Here is a 25,991-nt window from a genome sequence, read left to right on the forward strand (position 1 = left end):
GTGGGGCAAGACGGAATATACCGCGTTAACACATAAAACTCACGTTTTCTGAACGCGTTTTTAAGAAATAACAACGCTGTTTTAGAGTCGCGGCGCAATACTGTTATATATACAATTCTGTAAAAGATAAGAAATTTTTTAAAATACAACCCCATCTCCCCCACCTAGATAAACACTTCGAAGTCGTTATAGAAAATGCAGACTAAAAGGTCTGTATATAGCTATACAATACACAAACATGGTTGTTTTATCACATCCTGAAATTGCACGTTATGTATAAATTATGTGCGGTTTTCCGGATGCCATGCGGTTCAGAGTCCGTGTATATGTTTATATACAGACTAATATGATGTACATTTATTAATCACATATTACCACAATAACAATAACACGACCATAATTCGAGGACGTAAAACAATATAGAAGTTTAAGACCATAATATACGGGGTACAAATATGTGGCAATTCCTATTCATTATACACTCATACAGTAGGGTGGGGAAAGATGGGACACTTTTTCATTCTATTTTCTCGTCCCGTTTGGTAGTAAACAAAGAAAATTCATAGAAATGTACAACCGTATCCCTCACGACTCTCGTAGGGCGTTGGTAATTGTTTAAAACACGATCAGGATATTTGGATATTATGTGCTAAAGGTGTTCCGTCTTCCCCAACCCTACTATATCATTAAATTCCATTCGTTTTCTAATGGTTTTTACCATTTGATTTCCAATGAAATGTTATTTCACTTCCATTTCTTTTCTAATGAATAAAACAAATCATTTCAAAATGTTGTACAAAAGCGTCAGCTTCATAAAGCGTAGGCCTGCTTACCGTATTTGCAATCACTGTAAAACAACTTTATTAACGCGAAACTTTTAGGAAGATAAATATTTCGTCGAAATTTTAGCAATTCGACAGCGCAAATACCGCCCGTTGAAACGTCACAGGCTCTTCTTTTTCTGCCTATGACGAAGATCCTGCGGTAACAACAACGTCGAAAAGGATTGCATTACATTTATTATTATTATTAGTCTCTATTTATGAATTCGTCAGCCAAACACCGGCAGCATTATATATTTGAGGTTTACGCGAATAATTGTAATAGTTGTTGCATATAGTTTAAGTTTAAGGTTTATAGGAATAGCTTATAAAAATGCATTTTAATACAGTAGCAGTTTTTGCTTGCCTCTTTGCAACATGCAATTTAGTTAAAAGTAAGTATAGCAATTTGCTGTAAAATACTAAAGTGCATTTAAACATTATTTTTAATTTATAGTAGGGCGGGGGAAGACGGGATACCTTGTGTATTTTAAACAAAAATAACGATCTATGGAAGTCTTGAGAATACGGTTTCATAATTCTTTGAATGTTCTTTGTTTACTACCAGATGAGACGTCGAGGAAATAAAATGGAAAAATGTTCTATCTTCCCCACCCTTTTATAAGATTAAAAAATTACCAGACTTTTTAATCTATAATAACTGCAGCTATTCTTAAATACTTCGTTTTATATTTCAGGCAGCTATGCAGTTAACTGTACCGCCCCACCGGTGTCTGTCAATCTTGCTTACCACCCTGCCAACTCTCAATACCTTCCGACTTCCCAAGTTACTTATCATTGTTCTGACGGCAGAAGTGTCATTCCCGCATCTTCTAGAACCATAACATGCATGGTATCGGGGTCATGGAGCATATCAGTTGCTCCTACCTGTCAATCAGGTAAATGATAAAGTTTTAACTAAAGTATAAAATATTTTTTATAAAATTTGTACGAGAAAATGTCGTTTATCGGTAAGAAAAACTAAAAAATTAAAAATTCCGCAAAAAAATACCCTCAAGAGTTATATGTGGTTACTCGTTAGTGGACACGATGTGTATAAAGCAAAACATCCGTGTTTTAACAACCGGTTTTGCCCCACCAAGCGAGGATAAAGAATTTACATTCATTCATACCTATATTCAGGTAGCAGTTACACGTCAATAAAAAAAGGGCCAGTAAGAAATTGGGCTTTAAGACATAACAAGACCGGCCTATAACTTAAGTTTCCCACTTTATTCCCGTTTAGTCGAAATTAAAACCCTGAAAATTTTATTCTTACAGTTTGCGTGAAGCCTCCAGCAATAACCATCGGGTCTGGGAGTTATAGCCCCATGCAAAACACGTACCAACCAAATGAAAACATCACGTATAGCTGTAACGGTACGACGAGATTGGTGGGTTCAGCAACTAACATTTGTGGAAGTAATTTTGGTTGGTCAACAGTAGCCCCACAGTGCGATATAGGTAAATATGTTTTCTGTATTACTTAATAAACTTATGCGGTTTAAGGCGTGGCACCGCGTAATAGAGAAATCTAGTAGGCCGTGGGCGCGGCTATTTTGTATTATATAAATATCTTGAATGTGCGCATAGTTGGTTGTATTAACCGTTCTTTTTTTACAAAACAATTAAGATGTGATCGCAAAACTTCGAGTTATAGCAGAGTGGGGGAAAACGGGACACCTTTAGCACATAACATCCAAATACCCTGATCGTGTTTTAAACAATTAACAACGGTCTATATACTATATGGGAGCGCGATGATACGGTTTTATAATTCTTTGAAAGTTCTTTGTTTACTACCGAATCGGACGAGAAAATAGAATGAAAAGATGTCCCATATCCCCCCACCCTAAACGGCTTTGTCCAGACTTCCCTAATAACTGTTATCGTGGTTTAACAACTGTCGTTTTATAAGTACTTCTGGTATTTTGTTTGCTTACCTTACCTACGTTATAAAAGTTCTGTCATATTACAATATATTATGAAGTAAAATAGGATACTTTTAGCACCTAAATAGCCAACTTCCTAATCTTGTTTTAAACAAATAACTTCATTTTTATAGACGCGGGACAACGGTTAAATAATAACGTAAATATTTCTTGTTTTATGCTCCAAAATGGGACAAAAAATATGACAAAAATATCCCATCTTACCTCACTCTACTATGCAGAATTTATAGCTTATGATATTTACTATTCAGCATGTTCCGCTCCGCCCCCACCTAACGCTAACAGTAGCGTGGGGCTCAGCTCAGCTTCTTTTCCATATAGTGTTGGTACAACGGCAAAGTATTCTTGCAGTCTGGGTTACAGACTCGTAGGAATTGAAACCCTCACTTGTACTTCCGAAGGATGGGTGCCAGCCGCTCCCCCTACCTGCCAACTCGGTAAGAATGTAATGAAAAGATTCTAATCCCATTTTGTAATACGTAATATGTTTAAAGGATTGTATCTTACATATCTTTGTGTGGTGGGTCAACGACAGTCGTTGTAAGATGGGTGCTCGGCTTTATGCACCTTTGGCCGCTTAAACGAGTTACTAAATATGTGCCTTTGTGGGTGGATATCATTACTTTTTTTGAATTTTTAAATTTAGTTACGGGCTTCGATCCATAAACCCGGTTAATAACGTAACCTTTTTGCAGTCTGTCTAAATCCGCCCTTGCCGGTGAACGGGACTGTTTTACCGAATGTACCTGCGAACTCTGGTTATGATTTGGGTACAACTATCAGATACACCTGTACTGGTACAAACAACATTATCGGTTCAAGTATAAACATATGCCAGAACGACGGAAGTTGGCGTTATGCTGCTATACCTGTCTGCTCCAGCGGTGAGTAATTACACACAAAGTTTAAGACATTACAGGAAAGGTTTTTAAATTTAGCAATTGTTGGTCAAATACACTAACAAATATAGTCTGGTGGGATAAGATGGATAATGATTTTTAAATATCCCATATTTACTGATTTTTTAACAATTCGCTACGCTCTTATATGGTTGTTGCGGGTTAAGATTGGACACCTTTAACACATAATTTTTAAATATCCTGATCGTGTTTTAAGCAATTAACAACGGTCTATGGTAGCTGTGAGGATACGATTTTATAATTCTTTGAATGTTCATTTTCACTACCGAGTTTAGACGAGAAAATAGATTAAAAAGGTGTCCCATCTTTCCCCAGCCCACTATATATGATTCTGTAATTATTTTTTTGTTTACTATATATACAAACAGGACGATAAACAAAAATGGAAAACATAAATCATCCTATTCCTCTTACTATATACAAATTATATTCGTGTACAATAACTGGTGCTGTAAATATACTTTATGCAATCTTCAAACTAAAACCTTCAAAAATAAAATATGGTTTTCTCATGCAGTTTGCTACTCCGCACCAACTATACCGAACGGAGATTATATGCCGAAGCAAATCTACGCGAACCCCGGAACTTCTGTTTCTTACAGCTGCAATACTCAATCACACCAGATTCGTGGGTCAATTCAAGCTACCTGTCAAGCGGCTACTCTAACTTGGTCTACAGCCCCCGTTTGCCTAACAGGTATAACTCAATTGCTTTGAGTTAGTTAGTTTGCTTGGTAAAACCGCCTTTTTTCTAGTCAGTTGAAAAAAATTGAGTCCGGTATTTTGTAGTCTTTGAAAAAAATGAATCCTTAATTTTGTATAGTCTTTGAAAAAATGCATCCTTTAGTTTGTAGTCTTTAAAAAAATGAATTTGTTTTGCAGTAGTTTGTGAAAAAATGAATCCCTGTTCTTGCAGTGTATTAAAAAAAAATGAATTTTTTATCCTTTTGTAGTGTGTGGAAATCCACCCGCTATAGCAAACGGGATGAACTCGTTGAACGGTGGCAACGCATTTCTTGAGGGGGACAAAGTAAATTACACCTGCAATGCAGGTTATAGGATAACACCTGCGCTTTCTACGATGAACCCGCTGAACGAAAACACTTGCACGTCGACAGGAAACTGGGCATACGCTGCAGCTAATGACCTACCGTCGTGTGAACCAAGTAAGTTTTAATATAAATTAGCAGAAGTATCTAGTTATGGGTTTGGGTCATATTTGCTTCGGGCATAGGTGTTACAGGTTCAAGGCTCGACGGTACTACTATTGTGGGCGTATATTTTTTGACAAGACATTTAGCGAAAAATGCATATGTGGCAACTCGTATAAGCGTCACGAGGTGTATAAATTAAACAATCGTGTTATAGCGACTGTCGTTGCCCGCCACGCCGAGGTAAATAAGTTACATTTAATCATTTTTATAACAGTGATAAAATGTATTTTCGTAATAATCGATTTTTGTTCTTATTTTGACCATTTTATTACTGAGTATATATAGACTGCTTAGATCCAATAATACATTTACAGTTTGCACCAGCGGTCCGCCTGACATCACTGTAGGTAGCGGATCAACGAATGGATTGCCACCTTATGCTGTTGGAGTCACAGTAACTTATACATGTATGGATCCAAGTCCATCCCTACCATTTGGGAACACTAGCAACAGGTGCGTGGCGTCAGAAACTTGGGAAAATGCCGCTCCAATGTGCCTAACAGGTTATTGCATTTTTTACTTTAAAATATGTGTTTTAAACAATTAACAACGGTCTGTGCCTACCCTACTATTTAAAAATACTTGTTTATATAGTACTGTGGTGGAAGATGGGACACATTCTGCTTATAATATCCAAATATCCTGATCGAGTTTTAAACAATTTACAACGGTCAATGGAAGTCGTGACGATACGGCTTTAGAATTCTTTGAATGTTCTTGATTTACTACTAAATGGGAAGAGAAAATAGAACGAAAAGGTGTCCCATCTTCCCTCATCCTACTGTATTCATACCAGTTATGTTTCTCCTAAACTTCCGTATATGTAAATATACATGCATGTTATTATAACATTAAAACATATGTATTGTATTCCCAATCAACGATAGTAAATTACATTTAGGCTTCCGAAAGCTAATCTATATAGTAACCGGAGAATTCACATTTCCTCCTGCAAAATATATGCTTATTATTATTATGCTCAATAATTATTATATTATCACATGTTTATTATTACATTTTCGATCTGACGCCTATTCGCTCCAAGACTCGAAAAACATTTTCATTCTATTTTCTCGTCGCATTTGGAAGTAAACAAAGAACATTCAATGAAATATAAAACCGTATCCTCACAACTCCCATAGACCGTTTTTAATCGTTTAAAGTTTAAACAATATCAGGATATATGCATACTAAGCTAAAGGTGTTCTGTCCCCTTGCCTATTCCACTATATTATCACCCTACTATATGATTAATCTATTTATTTACAGCGTGTAGACCACCGCCGACATTAAGCTTCGGCTCATTTCTTCCAGTGATGACGTATTACAACGCTTCAACAACTGTCAATTATACTTGCAACAGTGGTTTTACTTTAATAGGCAGCAACAACGTTACTTGTTCCAATGTTTTAACCTGGAGCCAACAACCAATTTGTGCAATAAGTAAGACTTTAGACCCAACGTATTTTATTCTGAAACACGAACTGTTATTTAATGATTACGTGTGTGTGACGTTTCACTGCTTTGCCGAAGTAAGGCGAACTGTATGTCCATTTAGTACTGCACATACCACTCAAAACTGAAATGGCATTTTAACAATACTGTTTTCCTAAATAATTTCAGACCGGTGTTTTTTCACAAAAAAAAATAGAATTTTTCTACAAAAAAAACGTATACTATACACCGTTTTTTTACAGGTACAATGTCTGAATCCTATTCATCTTATCGTTTGTTACAGACTGTCCTTCGCCACCTACTATCACGAACGGTGCAATTCAAAACCTAGTGTCTGACTACAAAAACGGAGACAACATACAATATGTTTGTAATACAAACTACGTTTTGACAAGACCACGTTTTGGGACCAATTATGGCGGAAACAACACTTGTCTTCCAACAGGAATGTGGATGTATAGAACACCAGACTACTTGCCAACATGTTTGCCCGGTAAGTTTAAAATACAAAGTAAAGTATGCTATGTCAATTATTGGCGCGTTTATCGTATATTATATATTAATAACACACAAAACTATACGTGGTAACTCGTAAGCAGACACAATGTGTATGAAAAAGAACAACCGTGATGTTATAACGACTATCCTTGCCCCGCCAACGAGAATAAAGAAATGTCATTCATTCAATTATTCAATCAAATGCAATTATACAATCATCACTCATCGTTTAAATATTAACTATACAGGATGCGTTAACCCCCCAATGATTGGAGCCGGCAACGGATCCATCACCCCTGTTAAGGCGTCATACGTGGTTGGGGATATCGTACAATACACCTGCATGCCACCGTACAGAATAATCGGCACCACCAGCAACGAATGCGTACAAGCTGGAGACTGGTTACATAACGCTGGACCAGAGTGTTACGACGGTGAGCAATGTTATAGGAGTGATCCTACTATGAATCAGTAAACAGAGATTTGGGTCCGAAGACCGACGCTGCTACCATTGTGAGCGTATGTGTGCTTGGGCGAGACATTACCGGCAATAGTGATCACTAATGGGTGGTCAAAGTTGTCAGCTATACATAAAATAAAAATTCCCTCCAAAAACAGTCACCCATAAAGGTACATATGATGACTCGTAAGCGCAGGCATGAAAGGTGTATGAAACATTATACACCCATGTCATTTATACCACCGATCGTTTTCCCAATATGCGAGGATAAAGGAAGTTACAAGTTACATACATTTAAACGCTATTCCACGATCAATAAACTAAACACTTTATTGCCCTTTCTTACGATTTTTCGACTAAAAAACTACAGATTTTTTAGTCCTGCTTTTGCCTGCTCAACAATATAGTCTTAACGCTATAATTCACTCTACAGGTTGTACCGATCTGCCTGTAATTGCTTCCAACGGCAACCACATGCCTATTGGTCGTATCCACCCAACGCAAACCAATGTTACGTACAACTGCTCAGTAAATTACTCGCTAAAAGGAGAAGTGAATAACCGTTGTTTACCACAAGTCCATACGTGGAGTCAACCCACTGCACCAATGTGCCTTAGAAGTATGTTTGAATTTAAATAGAAATAGCCTATTAAGAAGTACATTATATCAATACATAGTACAGTGGGGTAAGATGATACTATTGATGGTACTATATATATTCTATATGTCCAGATCTTAAAATATTCTTTAAGTGGGAAAAATAAAAAAGAAAACATTTGCTATTTTACTTTAACTTGCTATAATTTTGAGTTAGGCTTATTTGTTTATCCACATTTAAATGGGTGTTTATGTATTTGTACGTATACTGCATATTATACACCTATAGGACTTTATTCTGTGTAATAATACAAAAGCGCTATTGCTTTTCCTGTGTACCAATACAATGTATAGTACTGTGGGGGAAGATGGGACACCTTTAGCACTTAATATCCAAATATCCTGATCGTGTTTTAAACAATTGACAACGGTATATGGTAGTTATGGGGATACAGTTTTATAATTCTTGGAATTGTCTTTATTTACTACTAAAAAAGACGAAAAAATAGAACGAAAAGGTGTCCCATCTTCCCCCACCCTACTATATATTATTGCGGCAGTACGATTTTAAATCGGTTTTCATTGGTAAACTATACACGTAATTAAACACAATCGTAACAGAACGTATTTGGCAGCCTGTGTTTTTCTACCAATTCGCTCAACGCTAAAGCTTGTGCCAATTTTAGGCGAATCTGACGTAATGGTAATACCGTAAACGTCTACTGAGTAATACATCAACATTTCGTATTAGATTGCCCGACACCACCACAAGCAGCAGGAGGCACGACTACAGTTGTTGTTGACCCGATACCCGGAAAATCAGTTGCTGGCATGAAGGTTAATTACTCTTGTCCAGCCAACTACGCAATGCAAGTAACGATCATGGACAATACGTGTAACTCATTGGGAGCTTGGGGCTCTGCTGCACCGGTGTGCGTGAGAAGTAGGTTAAACAGTGAACATTCTAGCATTAATTCTAGTATGGGTTATATATGCGACGACCAAGCTGTAGCGGTTAGCGCGCTTTCGTTCAAGGCTCGATGTTGCCATACCGTTGTGGCCGTTTGTGTCCTTGGGCAAGGCACTTAACTGCAATTGATTTAATTCAGTAGCCCGTTCTTGACTTTCTAAATTGTCACCTAAATTTCTAAAAAATAAATATCCACAAGTTGCATATACGTGGTAACTTTTAGACGGACACAAAGTGTATAAAAGAGAACATCCGTGGTATAACTACCCCCGTTACCCTACCACACGAAAATAAATAAAATACATTCCCATATTATGATCATAAATACCGTTTACTAAAAACGTTTCTGTTTTAAGGCTGTGGTCCCCCACCAGCGGTTACTGTCGGCACGAATACATTCTCACCAAGCAAAGCTGTTTACTTGCTCAACGAAACGGTTACTTACGTTTGCGGCAACGGGTTGACTTTAGTTGGAGAATCCACAACGCTATGCAAGAACGATACTACATGGACGGGCACTCCCCCACAATGCTTTGCTGGTAAAACAGTCTTTACTTTCTATTTCACTTCCGCCTAATTGGTACACTGAATTTAATTCGATTTCAAAACATGCTATTTCAAAAATCTGCGAGAGAGAATGCTGTGCTGTAGTAAAGACTGTTGTACAATTAGGTACTTAGTTTACAAATGGGACGACAGAAGATAATGGAAACATTGACCATCTTACATACAACCTATTATAAATGGAGTTGTACATATAAACCCATATATTCCAATTTTAGGTTGCCAACGTCCTTTTACTGCAAACGGTTCCTTAGTTTTGATACAGCCTGATCGAGCGAGTTATCTGGAAGGAACAACAATTACTTTCACTTGTAGATATAATGCTAAACTCACTGGAAGTACAAACGCTACATGTCTACGCAACACCACTTGGGATGCACCTTTGCCTAAATGCGGTTAGTACATATCGCTCACTGCTATACGTAAGGCTGTACGTCCATTTAAAACATAGTATAAACAATTTAGTTAACTTCGTTTTCCTAAAACCTCCAACACAGTCAGAGAATGTGTACTACCAAAATGGTTCATCAACAAAACACGTAGCAAGTAGCACTTACCACGCTTTAGGCCTAGGCAATGGCAGATTAGGAGCGAAACGAGGAGCACACTAAGAGCAAACGAGGAGCACGTTTATTTATAAGCAGTCTGTGTGTTGGTGTAATGTGCCGAATCTACCCCAATCATTAGGTCCTGGAACAAGGACCTCACTCGTACAGAACTTAAAATAAGACTACATTACACTATTTAACAATTTAATTTCTTTTAAGGATGTGGACCTCCGCCCCAGGTTACTGTTGGTAACGCTACATTAACTCCGTCCAAGCCAGATTTTATGCCCGGTGAAGTCGTCACTTATACATGTGGGTGCGATTTGACGCTGGTTGGAAAATCGACAACAATCTGTCAAAATAATAACACTTGGTCTAACCAATCGCCACAATGTTTAACTAGTGAGTCTCATGATGTATATTCTATATTGTTTTTAATGGGAAATATCGAAAGTTGCATTTCTTAATGAACTTTAGTAAAAATTGGTTACATAAATGTTTGCGCAATGACAACGTGCTGGTTAGAGCGGGCGCATCTAGACCGGAGGTTATGGGTTTGAGGCTCGATGCTGCTATTTTTGAGGATGTGTGTATTTTTAGACGAGACACTTTTTGCTTAAATTTTTGGTTGCTAATTGGTTGTCTAAGTTGTAAGGCATTGATATTTTTTTTTTCATTTATTCATTTAGCACGATAAGTAACGGTTTTATTTTTATAAATTTCAGAATGCACCCGCCCCACTATTGCGAGCGGTTCTAAAGTACAGATACAACCTGACCAACAAGAGTATCTGGAGGGAACAAACATTACGTTTACTTGCGCAAACAATGTAACTCTGACTGGTGCTGTGAGTTCCACATGTCTTGGCAACACAACATGGGATGCAACACTGCCAACATGCGGTAAGAATATTTCGTACATGATAACATATAGTAGGGTGGGGGAGCTGAGACACCTTTAATATCCAAATATCTTGATCGTGTTTAAACAATTAACAATGGTCTATGGGAGTCGTGAGGATATAGTTTTATAATTCTTTGAATATTCTTGGTTTGCTACCAAATCGGACCAGAAAAATAGAATGAAAAGGTGTCTCATCTTAAGTAGTTATAAATAAAGAATATTTACAGAATAATTTTATGTATCACCATTACTCTTAAAAAGCGTTTTTAATTGTTAAAAATACGATTCGAATATATGTTTTAACTAAAATCGGTTAGTTAGAAATCATCCAGTCATTGCCTGTCACCAATTAATGTTTTTAATTACACCTTATTTTACAGGCGTCGTTATTCAAAAGATGTCATTGGTACTGACATTATTATGTGCTGTCCTTGTCGCATTATTCAGCCACTAAGTCAAACAGAAAAAAAGGGTTTTACGGAGATTAGAACCTTAACTGCAGTTATGCAACATGTGAAGACTTTTATTGTGTATTATTTTCTTAATATGTTATATTCGCATATCTACAGTTCATGCTGTTATAATACGCGAGGCCCTTTAAAAGCTAAGAAAACTATGTAGCCTATAGTAGAGTGGGGTGAGATGGATACCGTTAGCACATAGTATCCCGTATTTCCTATTCGTGTTTATAACAATTAACAACGCCCTTTTAAAGTCGCGAGTATATGGTTAAATAATCTTGTAAAAACATTTTTTACTACCAAATGGGAGAAAAGAGAATGAAAATATGCACCATCTTACCCAACCTACAATTGAACTTACTTTACATTTCTTGGTCAAGGTCAAATTATTTTTACGGTCGTACGTAATTTTACATAGCTTCATCTTATACCGTGAAATGGCATGAGGGGGTAGCACTGTAACGGAAATTATTTTTTGATTTAGCAGTTGGCATTTCAATGCCTTGAACGTAATGTATGGATATGTGTAGCCTAGTTTTATTTATAACGACGGAATAAGCTACGATGTGTATATAAAGAATATAGATTGGTGTAAATTTTACATTTGGTTTTTAATCTACAATGCTGCGTATTAACCTTTCAACACTGTATATTACTGTATATGTATATGAGCAATAACAAATATGAAATACATGCATACGCTGTTAATAAAGTTGGATGTATTGCGTGGGTGTAAAGCGTGACCTTTAAACGTAGAGAGGCGTTCCCGTCTCTACTTCCGACATAATAAAATTGCTCAAACGCGAAAAACAAAGTTCAAATCGTTCACACGAGTGCAAAAATGTTTTGTCGCTAGAACGTATTTTGCACTATACTTTTACTACGGTGGGGGAAGGCGGGACACCTTTAGAATATAATGGGAGTCATAAAGATACAGTTTTATAATTATTTGAATGTTCTTTGTTTATTATTTAAATGTTCTTGGGACGAGAAAATAGAATAAAAAAGATATAATAAAATATATTAAAATAACGTTTTCAATATAAAACAAAAATATGTTTTGTCGCTTTCACAAATTTTGTTTTGTATATCTAAATATAGAGTTTTCAATAAAGCAACGAAGTTTCACCCGGAGAAATAAAGTTCAAATCTATACTTAGCCGGTTACGATCGAGTAGACACCTAAAAAAATACGCCCGGAATAACCCAAAATATTTTTGTGCGACGCAACGAACGGTCACGGCTAATTAACTAAGCTATAACCAAAGGGTCACACAGGTAGAGCGTGCGGCCGTAGACCAGAAGGTGTGTGGGTTAGAGGCTTGCTGTGGCAATCGTTGTGGGATTATGTGTTAAAACATTTCACGGGAATTGCTTAAACTCAATAACAGTCTGTCCAAATTATCAGCTTTACTTTAAAGGAAACAATACAATGTAGAAATACTCACAAAGTTATGTGTATTTGGTAGCTTGTGATCGGACACGAGGTATATGAAATATACCACAACGGACATATTTGTCCCATGGCGCTTAAAGGTTGCTCCAACCCAGTGGTCACTAATTGGTTGTCAAAATTGACAGCCATACATTGTAAACTTTTAAAAAATCAATAAAAAATAATTGAACAGTTACATAAGATTATAACTCGTATAAGCGGACACGAAATGTATGAAACAGAACACCCACCACGCCAAGTTGAATAAGTTTTATTCATTCAAGCGCTCGTAAGTAGAACAAATCTACACGAAAGCCCCACTGATCAGTTATGAACATTTATTGTATAAAAAGACACGCGTTACAGTTTACATTGCCGGGCTACGTCAGACCGGATGTGATGGGACATTAGAATTCTGGCTAAATCTTAACACCCCGCGTGATCTGTTACAACGAATTTTATTGTCCTTCATTTTATGTGCGTGTAATGGCAAAGTGTTCTCGATCCCAAACTCAGATGTTGTTGATAGAATTTTCCCTAATATAACAAAAGGTATAGCATGCGCATTAACGTCATACGTTTACTTTTGGGGATGGGGCGTAACAAACCCTTAAAAGCTGTAAAAACCGGCTCAAATGTAACTGTACTATGAATTATTGACACGGTTAAAACCTGCCGTCATGTGACACATGACCCGTCTTTAGGGGCCTTGGAACAGAGGTCTTTTCTCCAACCCGAATGAAATGGGTTCCAGGTTCTTTGCGGCCACTATAATGTGTTGACTAAATTGTCTGCCATACAGAAAAGACAATCGCTTATAAAGTTACTTACGAGGTAACTCGAGGTGTATGAAACATAACAACGGAATTATAACGACTATATCGTTGCCCGACGCTACGCAAGAATAAAGCAAGTGACATCCGTTTATTCAGACGGAAACTCCAGGAATAACTCCGCTATTTCTAACAGTATAGACAAGTTGCAAGTGGGAGACAAAATTCCCTATACACAACATTTAGCCTTTCAATATTTTTCTGAAAAATCCATATCATGCAAATCTAAGCGGTTAAGACCAATAACACTACATTATGGGGTGATCGGTTTAATACAGGCCATTCTAATATGGCAATACAATGGCGATCGTGTCAATTCAAATCTATCTCCATACACACGACTGTATACTCGTATACAATGGGTTATGGTCATTCGGGTATATGTAATTCAGTACTTCATTTATTATATAGTAGGGCGGGAAAGATGGGACACCTTTAGCACCTAATATCCAAATATCCGTATCGTGTTTTAAACAACTAACAACGGTCCATGATGGGAATCGTGATGATACAGTTTTATAACTCTTTGTATGTTCTTTGTTTGCTACTAAATTGGAAGAAAAAAATAGAATAAAAAGGAGTCCCATCTTTCCCAACCCTACTATATAGTGATGAGTGAATAAATGTAGCTCGGTCAAGGCCGGTCGACATAGTCGTTATAACTAGGGTGTTTTCTTTTATACACCCGTGCCCGCTTACGAGTTATACCTTTCACAAGTAACTTGGTGGGTGATTAAGTTATGGCTGATAATTCAGACAACCCGCAAGGAACAACTGGGTTGAAGCAATTGCTGTAAAGTGTCTTGCCCAAGGACATATATAACTGATTTTAGCTTGCTGTCTGGTCGCTAAATTGCATAATAAAACAAAGTAATATTTGTAGGAAATTTTATTTCAGCAAGTGTGTAGTAAGGTGGGGAAGATGAAACACCTTTTCATTTTATTTTCTCGTCCCATTTAGTAGTAAACAAAGAACAGTTAAAGAATTTTAAAACCGTATCCTCACGAATTCCATATAGACCGTTGTTAGTTGTTTTAAACAGGATCAGGATATTTGGGTATTATGTGGAAAAGTTGTCCCGTCTTCATTAACTCTACTATATGTACAAATTCTCTATTCGTAAATGCTAATGATTGGTATATACGCTCATGTACATCAATGCATTTTCTACAACTAAAATTCCGTATATGTCGGTATATGTAGGTAAATAGGAAATAAAATACGTTTAAGTATTACGGTATATAAGAGTGCTATATATATATGTGTGTGAAATTATAAGATTGAGGCAGCTATTTGTAGTCTTTACAAGTCCAAATGAAATAACATTTACGTATTGTTTTGTATCTGTTCGAATACACTATCGAAGATCAGATTAAGTAAAACACAGAAAAGGTGGGAATTAGCAGAGTCCGTATATAAACATGTTTATATACGGACTCTGGGAATAAGCAATCATAATACCGCCTACGGCAAAAGCATAACTGGATAATTCTTCCGCCCACGATACATTGGTTCACAACTCTGGAAAAGAAATTATTCTTTAAGCAAAAAGCGAAACCAGTGATTTATTTATCACAAAATGTATCAAATTTAGGAATTTTTGGGGGGTTTGCTTGTAGGAAAACATTACTTTGTAACCCGTTTCGAAATGAAATTTAGAGAATAGTAATTTACAAATTATCGAAATTTCCGAGAAAATTTTCTCAACAGCGAATATACATTATATTGATATATGACAGATTCTTGGTTACCACCCCCCGCATAAGCTGGCAGGAAGACTATGAAACAGAACACATCTGAACGAATATCGTTATCTGGTAAGCAAGGATAAATGAAAGTTGGGCTCAATCTTTATTAAATCTTTCAAAATAGCTTTAACTTTTAACTAAATAAAAGTAGAGCGGGGAAAGACGGGACACCTTTTCATTCTATTTTCTCGTCACATTTGGTGGCGAACAAAGAACATACAAACAATTATAAAATCGTGTCTTTACGACTTCCGTTGACCATGTTTAAAACACGATCACGATTTTTGGATATTACGTGCAAAAGGTGTCCCGTCTTCCCCCAGTCCATTATATTTAAAGGGATTTAAAATATTATTTTTTACCGTAACGGAAAATTGGATTTGGGGAATCTTCCGGGTCTTCCAGGATCATATGCTTGTTATCAGTTTGCCATTTGGATATAATATACAAACCGGACGGCAAATCTGTATAAAAATATTACATTGAAACTCGCAAATCTCGCAAGGATTGATTTGAAAAAAAAGGAATTATGCATTTTAGCGTATAAAACATAAGATCTGTATAATTTGGCAAATTTTATCGCAAATATTGATGAATTTTAAAGTGTTAAACGATTTAAAAATAGGTAAATTTATTTTAACTTCCTTAAATAAATCCTATTTTCATCGCGCCGCTTACATTTTTTAACCTTCATTGAAAATGAATAAGTTTGATTGATAGACATGTCAGTCGGCATTTACACAGCAGTGTGCTTAGGGTTTGAATAAACATCACTGTAAGCAGTCTACATAATAGCGTCTCTAGACATTCTAAGAAACCTTATTTTGTCACTTTCGTTAATATTTTTGGTTGTCAAAACTCGGTGTTTAAATATAGTGCTAAATACACGCTAAGCTTGCAAAATGGTTCCGAGGTTTTTTATGTACTATTTTTTGCTCTTTGTATTATTTTACATTAAAAGAAGTTAGTTGAGCATACTAAACTTAATTGCAGTACGTTGTATCAGTTAAAGATATAGATCAGTTTAGCAGCCCCGCATTATTTGATACCAGTATTGTTTATACGTTGTTAGCACGCGTCTTAATGACTGTCGTTTTGTATCTAATTTTCATCTCTTCGCTGTTTTAGTTTGATTTTTGCTAACGTTTCCGAGATAAATAAAAGCTATATAGTAGGGTTGGGAAAGACGGGACACCCTTTAGAACATTATATCGAATTTTCCTGATGAACAACTAACAACGGTCTATGAGATTTATGAGGACCCTGTGTTTCTTCGAAAGTTCTTTGTTTACTACCATTTGTGAGAAGAAAATAGATTGATAAGCGTCCCGTTTTACCCCACCCTAGTTTACTATAGAACCGACTTACCAGGTATATTATATGGTCGTTTAGATGTTTTACAGTCTAAAGAATACGAAATATAAGCCTTTTTGTCATCCTCAAAGGAAAGTTTTCTTTGGCAAAGTTTTCTTAACATTCCGTCCAATGAAATACATCTGACTCTGTAAACCCTGCGCCGGGTATTTCGAGTAACCATCGCATGCAACGTCCTGAAAATACAGTTGAAGTAAACGTGTTAAAATTAGAAGCATGTCATTCATTTACCTGTCTTTGCCTCGGTAACTGCACTGGCAATCTTCTCCTATCCTATGCTGGTGCATATAGGCAAATCTGCATCGTTTTCCAGAGCCTGAAAAGGTTATTTTTGATCGACTACTGTTATACCTTTCAAATGCAACTATACTGGGCAAGCTTAGTCCATGCATCTATAATACTAAACACTAAAACAAACCCTAAATGCAGGGAGCTTTGGCAAGAGTTGTACCTTGATTTAGTTTCAAACTCACGAAGAAGCAAATGGCGACCACAGTTCCCAACAGTTTCATAGTTGCACTTATAGTATCTCGTTCTCATAAAGTAATAACTTGTTCTCTAATGTTGGACATCTGGACGGTACGGAGCTTTATATATTCTTCGATGGTTGGCGTTCTCACGAAATGATGATTCACCACAGACAGGCCATCTGGTGACGCTACTGGTGTAAACACCACACTGTCCCATTTACGCCATAGTTGGGTCTTATCAAGGGGCAAGTTAAAAGACTCGCCTTATTTTTTGGAATTTAGATGCAGACACACAACGGGCAATGAAGTAAAATCGTATAGTAAATTGTTCGCCAGCAGCCGTATCTTGCCTTTTTTGCATTATATCAACCGTAACTGTTCAAGCGCCGTCTCTGGTAAAATATCAAAACTGTCGCTTCTCTCTATAACTGTATATAGTAGGGTGGGGGAAGATGGGACACCTTTAGCACATAATATCCATATATCCTGATCGTGTTTTAAACAACTAGCAACGATCTATAAGACTCATGGGGACATAGTTTCATATTTCTTTGGATGTTCTTTGTTTACTACTATATGGGACGAGAAAATAGAGTTAAAATGTGTCCCATCTTCCCCCATCCCACTGTACTATATAGAAGTGTGTCTTGCAATGTATGGATTAATATACATATAGATCAGGTTAAAGAACGAAGAGAAGGGAATCAACAGCAAAACGAGAGTCGTTAAAGCTCACTGTGTATAAAAAGTGCGGGAAATAGTTTCAATTAAAAAGCGTGGCTGCTGCATCCAATGTTATGTATATTCTATCGCCTTTACTTACAGGCTATTACCTCAACTTAGAGAACGACTTTTTTGACATTTTGGTCACGGTAACGAAGATCGGGAAACTTTACATATGCGAATTAAAGGGACGTAGTGGTAAAGCGACAGTTGTTGTATAACACGCTTATGGAAAACGGGAAGTACGAATCTAAATCAACAAAAGGCGTAACCGTTATACCATACATAAGGGAGTAAATTATTTAAGTACGGTACATTTAGTTTTTAATTTATACGGTTACCTAAATTCCCATTCTGGTAAAAACGTTTCGTCTTTAATCCAGCGAATTTGTTTCCATTTAAAACGGAAGTTTCGTTTGCTACACGGTGCCACATGGGGGTTTTGTACAAATATAGTGTGAGATAAGATGGGATACCGTTAGCACCGAAACCTCACATTTCCTAATCGTTTTTTTAACTATTAACAACGCTATTTTAGAGTAACGGTATTTAATAATTCTGTAAATATTTTTTAAATATTTTTTTGTTTATTACTAAATCGCACGAGAAAAGAGATTGAAAACATGTTCTATCTTACTCCACCATTCAATTCACCAAAGAATTAAAAGGAGTGTTTGGTCAAATATACATTGTATAAGTATAATATGGCGTGTAAAGTTCAAAGAATGAAAGTCTTTTGAACCAATTGGAAACCACAACAAAAAACCATTCAATTCTACGCATTACTTCTTCGTTACATAATGTTAGACGCGCATATTTTTGCACAATTTCCTGAACTAGTTGACATATTGTAGGATAGGGGTAATATTGGAAATGTATTCTTTCTATTTTCTTGTTACAATTGATCTTCTCGTATTTTTTGGTAAACAATAATAAACAAAAAATATAGTGGGGTGGGGGAAGATGGGACACCTTTTCGTCCTATTTTCTCGTTCCATTTAGTAGTAAACAAAGAACATTTAAATAATTATAAACTGTATCCACACGACTTTCGTAGACCGTTGTTAATTGTTAAAACCACGATCAGGATATTTGAGTATCATGTGCTAACAGTATACCATCTTACCCCAGTACAGTTCTACATATGGGCACAGCCGAGACCAAAACCAACAATGTCAAATGTACCTAAGTAGCGTGACGGTCATAGGTGCAACAGAATACCACATACTTGAGAAAAAATCCAATGCAAGTTACATTAAAACTTGATCCCAGGTTTCCGAAACTATGTATGGGCATACGCCTACACAAGTTATTATAACGTTCGTCATTAAAGTGTGGTGAATCAAACGATAGGCTAACTGTTAATTAACTTGTGTTTATTGTAGCAATGCATTACAAATTGACCCGGGAAATGGTTCAGTAGCTTCCGTATTTACTATGCAAACGCCTCGTTGTGGTAAACCAAGGCAAAGTCATCAGTGATGGACCTTGTATCGCCGTATAGACAATAGTTCTACAGAACATTCATCCACCGAAACGCATTACTCATAGCGCCGAAAATAGTTTTTCTTTATCAGAACTTTGACACAAATACCACATTTTTATATGTATAGAATATATTTATTGCATTTCTAACAAGAAAACACGAAATATTTCTCTGTTTAGTCCGTTCCCGCGCCACAGTTATAGGTTACCACGCATTTGGAACCAGAATTTACAGCTCTTGTCCAGAAACGGGCACAGTGGCAGCTCCTATCCGCTCAAAGGTCGCCTACATCAGCAACTTAGAATTAGAAGATTGCTGGACTTTGACCGGCGGTTAAAATAGCAAACGCCAGGAAAAAGCGATAGAAAAAGGTAGGATTATAACGAGAAGCAAGTTTATGGAAGAAAGAATATCTTTCGCCTTAAAGAGAACAGTATATACGACGGAATACACATTGTACTACATATTTCATTTATGATACGAAATTAGATTAACACTGGTAAAAAATGAAACAGTGTTTCCGACACGGCATCCAGCGCCATGCAAGTAACGGAAATTGTAGTTTGCTGGTCATCACTCTAGAGCGGTCCGGAAGTATGGAAAAACGTACTGCATCGTTAAAACACGACGCAGTACGGTATGAAAGAATCAAATTACCATTCAAAACTACATACTGCAGAATTAGAAGTCGCCTAGTTCAATTGCAGTTGGCAAAAAGGTTTGTCGACAGCAGAAAATTCGGAAAATGATCTTCGGAAACAGAAGGCAGGACGGTTTATTCTTCATTATTGAATGCGTGCAGGTTCCCGGCCGCTTCGTTTACCAAGAATGCTGGTGACCTAGGGCTAATACACGGTTCATTGACATTGATAAATAAGTAACATAGCATAATAAAAAGTTGCTATCAAATAACAAAAAAACTGGTGCATATTTTTTTTACGCACTTTTTATAAGCTTTGAAAAACATTTCGTTTCATGTATAATACATGCAGAGCTTAATGTTACATATATATGACATACCGTCGTAGCACATCTTTGTAAATTATTAAACTGCACATCTGTTTTCGTAATTAGAGTCAAATAAATAAGGGCCGTTGAAATGACAGATTTATGAGCACTCGGCGCCGGAGCTATTATAAGGTCGAAGTCTAGTTATGATTGACAGTAAACAGTTAAAACGCTGTTATTGCCGCTTGTTTGCTGTTAAAGTACAGAGTCCAATGTAATGACCACTGTAACCACTCGGTAGAATAAGTACTGGTTTGAATTAAGAAGTATTAAAATCAGTCCGGGTGTTGGGTAATGGCGCAAATCTGATCTTAATCCTAGGTCAAAACCCACTTTCTTGGTCTTGGGTAATGGGCCAAATCTGGTCTAAATCCTAGGACCCAGGTCCTTACTAAAAGGTTCTGGGTGTTTGGTGATAGGCCAAATCTGGTCCAAATTTTTACCCATATAGAATGGAGAAGTATTAATACCTTTCATACTCCGTATCAGCAATTGGAAGTCTGTTTTGTGGTGATGCTGTAGGGCTCATACGACCAGGAGATATGGCTTCTATTATTTGTTCCTTGTATTGGTTCTGTGTAAAAAAAATCATTAAAAAAATAACTAACAAAAAACATCGAGTGTCTGGTGTCTTTGTACATTAGGATTTAGGAGGCCTGGCATTATTCTAGAGAGGCAGGGGAATGGGTCTGATCGCTACGCTATTGGCGATAAACAAGTGATTTTCCCCCAATGGGGATAAACAAGTGACTTTATTTATTTATTCACAGTGAAACACAAAACTCTACAACAGAGGCACTGTTATTACAGTAAAGGTCAGAAAATAACTTTTTGCCAAACCCCATTTTGTAATAATTTATTTTTTAGTACAAAATGTTTTTTTAAACAGCAAGTGTTACGTTACAGATCATAGACCAGTCGTCATCGCTCAAAGTTTCTTAGCGTAACCGCCAATTAAAATCAAGGCCACCCAACTTATAAAACCAGAAATACAATCCGCAACACCTTGCTTATAAAACAAACTTATAAAATGTTGCTTTTAACAGCAAATGCTATGTTACAGGTCATTGTCCAGTCGTCAGAGCGCTGACGTTCAGGGCGTAACCGTTGATTAAAAAGGTCAAGACCACACACACAAACTACTACAAACCACAAATAGGTACTACGGGTAACTACGCCGGTTGGCAAATTCCTATGAAATGATCCATGAGTAAAACAGACATAAAAGTAAAATCAAACCCTAAAATTAAGGTAAGCCCTTATGAGAAAACGAATTAAGTGTGATTCAGACCCCGCTACAACAACAAAACATACGGTCGTATTAACTATTAACCTACCATTGTTCCATACATCTCTATAAAGTTACGAACAAAATCGTTTGATCTTTCCTTCCATTTATCAAGCAATTCGTGCGTTTGGTCTTCTAGTTTTCCAACCAACTCTTTGTATTTCTCCCCCATATCTTTTAGTTTGTCCTTTACATTATCAACCGTGTTTTGAACACTGATTTTTTTCTCCTAAGAAATATAAAAGCTAAGTTTATATAGAGTTATAGACCATAGGCGCCACACTTTTTTAAATGCAGGGGAGGCAGGGATAGTCAAGACATACTTTTCTGTGAAACAAATCTAACTTATTAGTTGTAATGTTTACTGATTAATGCAATGTATAGCATTCCATGGCCTACATACCCTACCCTACCCCTAAAGGTTTGGCACCTACGCCTGTATTAAAAGTTAAAAATTGGTGAATTTAGACTATTTTTATGATAGAGCGAAAAAAAAAATTGGGTACCTATTATTATACAAGAAATTTTTTCTATATTGAGAACTTACCCTTATGAAACTAATATTAAGTTCCTTAGCGGAATATCCTCTCTGTAAATTACGTCGCACATAAACATCGTAATCCTTCACTATCCGAGTAATAACATCCGATGTTGAGATACCTTCAGTTCTCTGGGTTGCACAAAACATGCCTGTGGAAATTAATATAAATCATTAATAAATTGACTTGTAAGCTAAATTAATAAATTCACTTGTAAGGTAACTTGTAAGCTGACATGAGGTGTATGAATGCCCCTGTTATAACGACTGTCGTTTTCCGGCCACATGAGGATAAAGTAAGTTACATTCAATTATATTCGAATAAGAGACTGACAATGCTGTTTATGTGAAAAATATATTTTATTATACAATTGGTTCGACTTGGTTTTTGTCTGTTCGTCTTTTCGTAGCACCAGATCCATGCTGTATTTCTTTATACACCAGATCAGGGTCAGATACGTGAAATTTTTTAGAGCGATTGATAAATTGTAATGATACAGTACTGTAATATAATTCTATACAGACTATACACAATATACTGAATAAATGTCAAAGAGACAGATGTAAGCTTATAAGTATAGGTGTCTAGACATAGGCACCAAACCACCAAAAACACAGGGGAGGCAGGGTTAGCTAGACACCCCATCCAAGGTTCATATGTTAACAGATTAATGAGGGAAGAATATTCCTGGGTTGGCCTGCCTACCCAACCACCCCAGGTTCGGCACCCATCTGTCTATACATAACTACATTCATTATTATTATCATTACCCGTTGCATTTTTATATACAGTTAACATATTCATACAGATACAGTAGTTTTGAATAGGCAAATTTATTAATATGACAACTCATGGTAAGTATCATGTGTCACCTGCTGCCTTTATATGTTTATATACGTCCTCAGAACCACTTGCTGCGTATGGGATATCATCATGAGCAACAAAATCAATCTATAACAACAACATACATTACACATACTATAAATAATATATTAATATCATACAGTTGGGACTACAGCATGTTTAGTGATACTTTGAGTTGATTTTAACTGTTAGAAAAATTTTACAGTTAAAAAAATGCAGCTTTTTAAATATTGATTAAATTTGAGTTATCTTGCTTAAGTTCTACCTATCTGAGTAATTTAAAAATGAATTGTGGAAATTAAACAATGTTATTAAAATGTTTAATATTATTTTAATTAAACAAAAGCACTTTGATATGCAATGTATACACAATATAAACTTGCCTATGCAATATAATGTACACAAGTAATTATAAAGCTAACAGTCTACACAATTTGTTCACAACAAAACGGAAATTACCGTGGCATTGTGAAGATTTGATTAACTATATACTTTATTATGCAGAGATAACAAAACAATGGAATGAACATCTATACTTTTAGAAGATATTTTTGGAAGTTAAGGTTTAAGCAATCCAATTGCTATGTTTTACTAAAGTCCAATGTTGATACCAATAACACTGATTTCTTACTCTGTGCCTTTTAAGAAAATCCTCATCCAAAGTCCAAGGTGCGTTACGAACCACTTCATCAACGTACCGACAGTGTCTTAAAGCTTCGTAACGCTCTCTCTCAGACATTACAGTGCGCCCTTTGTTCTTATGAGTCAGTTCGTCATTGCACACTGTATGCAATGCAAATAAACACAGTCAAGTACTTGGAAAATAAGAATGGGCAAATCTAGGGGTAATGGGCTTAATTGGGACAAAATCATAGGAGCTCAAATACCCTACACATACAGAGTAGAATAGAAAGAGAGTTAAAAAGGGCATTTTACCCCCTAATGTAGAATTCCCCTTGGAATAGACCACAAGTGAACCAAATGAAAGTGAATCATATACCAAAAAGGGTATACACTGCCATGACAAAACTTTTCTGTGAATTTTCCACTACATTAAGTTTTTAATACTTCATCGATTAGAGAACAAAATATGAACTTTATGACTTATACTACCATACAGTAGCGAAAAACAGTACATAATTTTTTCAGTAATGCATTTATATATTTGAATTTTTAGCAGGCATATAGTACATACCTCCAACAATTAAATGGGTGTTTGGAAACAAATTCTTTGCCTGCATTAGTGCTCTTGCATGTCCAGAGTGAAACATATCATATATACCATCGGCATATACCCTTGCAGGTCTACTGCCTGTACAGACAGAATGTATGATTTAATGAGCCATTCAGAGTGTCGCTGTACAAGAGCTTGTACTTAGACTTGCATGGCCTAATCTTTAAAACAAGCATATCACTACTGGCAGGATTAACCAGGTAACAATGTAACCAGGTAAAAAAGAAAAAAAAAAGTCTATATATTATATTGAGCTTAATTTACAAGTTTTAACAGTAAATTTTATATTACAGAATAGGTAACTATTCAGCTGGAGACCAGTAAAACATGTTTAACGTTTTTAAACCCCCCTTTTTTGAAAGTTAGTTTTCTACACAAACGCTGGACTTTACCAATAACAAAACAATGGGTATCTCATATCAGTCTTATGAGTGAGGTCTATAGAGAATTTTAAGATCAAAACACTGGTAATCTATATTTTAATTGTCACCTACAGAATATATATAATTTATCAATTTTATTATAGATTTGATTTTCTTAAATAGGCAAGACAACTACTGGACAAAAACATGCAAACAGTGTAAAAGCATAAAACACTGGGTTCAAGTTTCAGTTAAAACATAAAAAAAACCCAAATTATTTATAAACTAATGATTCATAATGCAGAACCTTCTTCCATTGCTTCTTCTTTAGATATTCGAACATATGGTTCAGGTTCGGAAAGTCCATTTTCTGCATCATCAGCAAATATCGCAGGCTTATATAAACCCTGTTATAAAAATATTAAAGATATATATGTATATAAATATAGTATATTGCTGTTTTTAATGTTTTGGCAACAAACATACAAGGATATAAATGTAATATGTTTATTAGTATAGGAAAAAAAGGTTAACATATGTTTAATTTACAGTAAAACTAATACAATGTGATACCCGGAAGGATGCTTTTAAATACACGGTGCTAGTGAAGAATCTCCCCCCCCCCTTATTTGCTAACCACTAACCAGTAACCCCTAGGTTAGGGGGTTAGGTGTTGATGGTTAGGGGGTTAGTGGTTATAGGGGTTAGTGGTTAGCAAATAAGGTGGGGGGGGGAAGACTCTTTACTAGCACCAAATATACTTTGGTTAAAATACCTGTGGTCGTGTTGACCCATTTGCCAATGAAGTTTTTCGAAGCTTTGGTTTCAAAATATGCACATCGTCGTCTTTTTCGTCCAACTTTTCAGTTGGAGAAGCACTGTTCCTTTTGCTGGATCGTTTTCGTGGAGTTTTAACTAACATCACGCTTGCAAAGGTGCTAACGATAATAAATTATTCCACATAGACAACTCACTGCAAAACAACAACAACTAAACCGAGCGTTTCTTGCATTTGTTGTCTGGTGACGCAATTACCCTATGATTACGAAAGAAAAAAGGCAATCGGGGTTATTCCAGTTCATATATATCGCACTTTGAAGCGACCAGCAGCTGTAAGTAAATAAACGGCGCACGATAAGTTTCTAATGGTAAATCTGACTTGGTAAAACAAAGTTCTAGCAGTTATTTGTCCAAGCAATGTCGGCGCTGAGGTAATTTGTTAGGCGCCTTCCTCTAGGTCGAGGTTGCGGGTTCGGCGCATGG

General features: G+C 36.3%; 2 protein-coding genes and 1 long non-coding RNA gene across 4 annotated transcripts; 1 reads left to right on the top strand and 2 right to left on the bottom strand.

The window, feature by feature from the left end:
- The first annotated feature begins 1,060 nt into the window (after positions 1 to 1,060).
- On the top strand, positions 1,061 to 12,075 carry LOC149729916 (sushi, von Willebrand factor type A, EGF and pentraxin domain-containing protein 1-like). Its single transcript, XM_089885925.1, has 18 exons — positions 1,061 to 1,216; positions 1,520 to 1,720; positions 2,103 to 2,285; positions 3,025 to 3,210; positions 3,469 to 3,657; positions 4,211 to 4,390; positions 4,647 to 4,859; positions 5,222 to 5,410; positions 6,177 to 6,350; positions 6,646 to 6,855; positions 7,109 to 7,294; positions 7,754 to 7,939; positions 8,669 to 8,860; positions 9,244 to 9,426; positions 9,670 to 9,846; positions 10,219 to 10,401; positions 10,725 to 10,901; positions 11,283 to 12,075. Exons 1-18 carry the CDS (start codon positions 1,156 to 1,158, stop codon positions 11,354 to 11,356), a joined length of 3,144 nt encoding a protein of 1,047 aa, XP_089742051.1. The 5' UTR covers positions 1,061 to 1,155; the 3' UTR covers positions 11,357 to 12,075.
- Positions 12,076 to 13,073: 998 nt separating this feature from the next.
- LOC149729917 (uncharacterized) lies at positions 13,074 to 17,570 on the bottom strand. 2 transcript variants are annotated; one of them, XR_016385919.1, is made up of 4 exons: positions 17,206 to 17,570; positions 16,749 to 17,070; positions 15,743 to 15,844; positions 13,074 to 15,153 (listed from the first exon to the last, which is right to left on the bottom strand). It is a non-coding gene; the product is annotated as an uncharacterized LOC149729917 (long non-coding RNA). The 2 variants fall into 2 exon arrangements; XR_016385920.1 differs by having other exon boundaries at positions 16,749 to 17,570.
- A 1,975-nt stretch (positions 17,571 to 19,545) lies between these two features.
- Positions 19,546 to 25,763, bottom strand: LOC149729918 (choline-phosphate cytidylyltransferase A-like). Its single transcript, XM_089885819.1, has 9 exons — positions 25,504 to 25,763; positions 25,036 to 25,135; positions 24,328 to 24,444; positions 23,764 to 23,915; positions 23,141 to 23,219; positions 22,277 to 22,419; positions 21,779 to 21,958; positions 20,912 to 21,015; positions 19,546 to 20,278 (listed from the first exon to the last, which is right to left on the bottom strand). The coding sequence occupies exons 1-9, from the start codon at positions 25,648 to 25,650 to the stop codon at positions 20,209 to 20,211; spliced, it is 1,092 nt and encodes a 363-aa protein (XP_089741945.1). The 5' UTR covers positions 25,651 to 25,763; the 3' UTR covers positions 19,546 to 20,208.
- Positions 25,764 to 25,991: the final 228 nt, after the last annotated feature.

The sequence above is a fragment of the Ciona robusta genome, chromosome 10, assembly GCF_009617815.1.
Source record: "Ciona robusta chromosome 10, ASM961781v2".
In the NCBI taxonomy this organism is placed as follows: domain Eukaryota; kingdom Metazoa; phylum Chordata; class Ascidiacea; order Phlebobranchia; family Cionidae; genus Ciona; species Ciona robusta.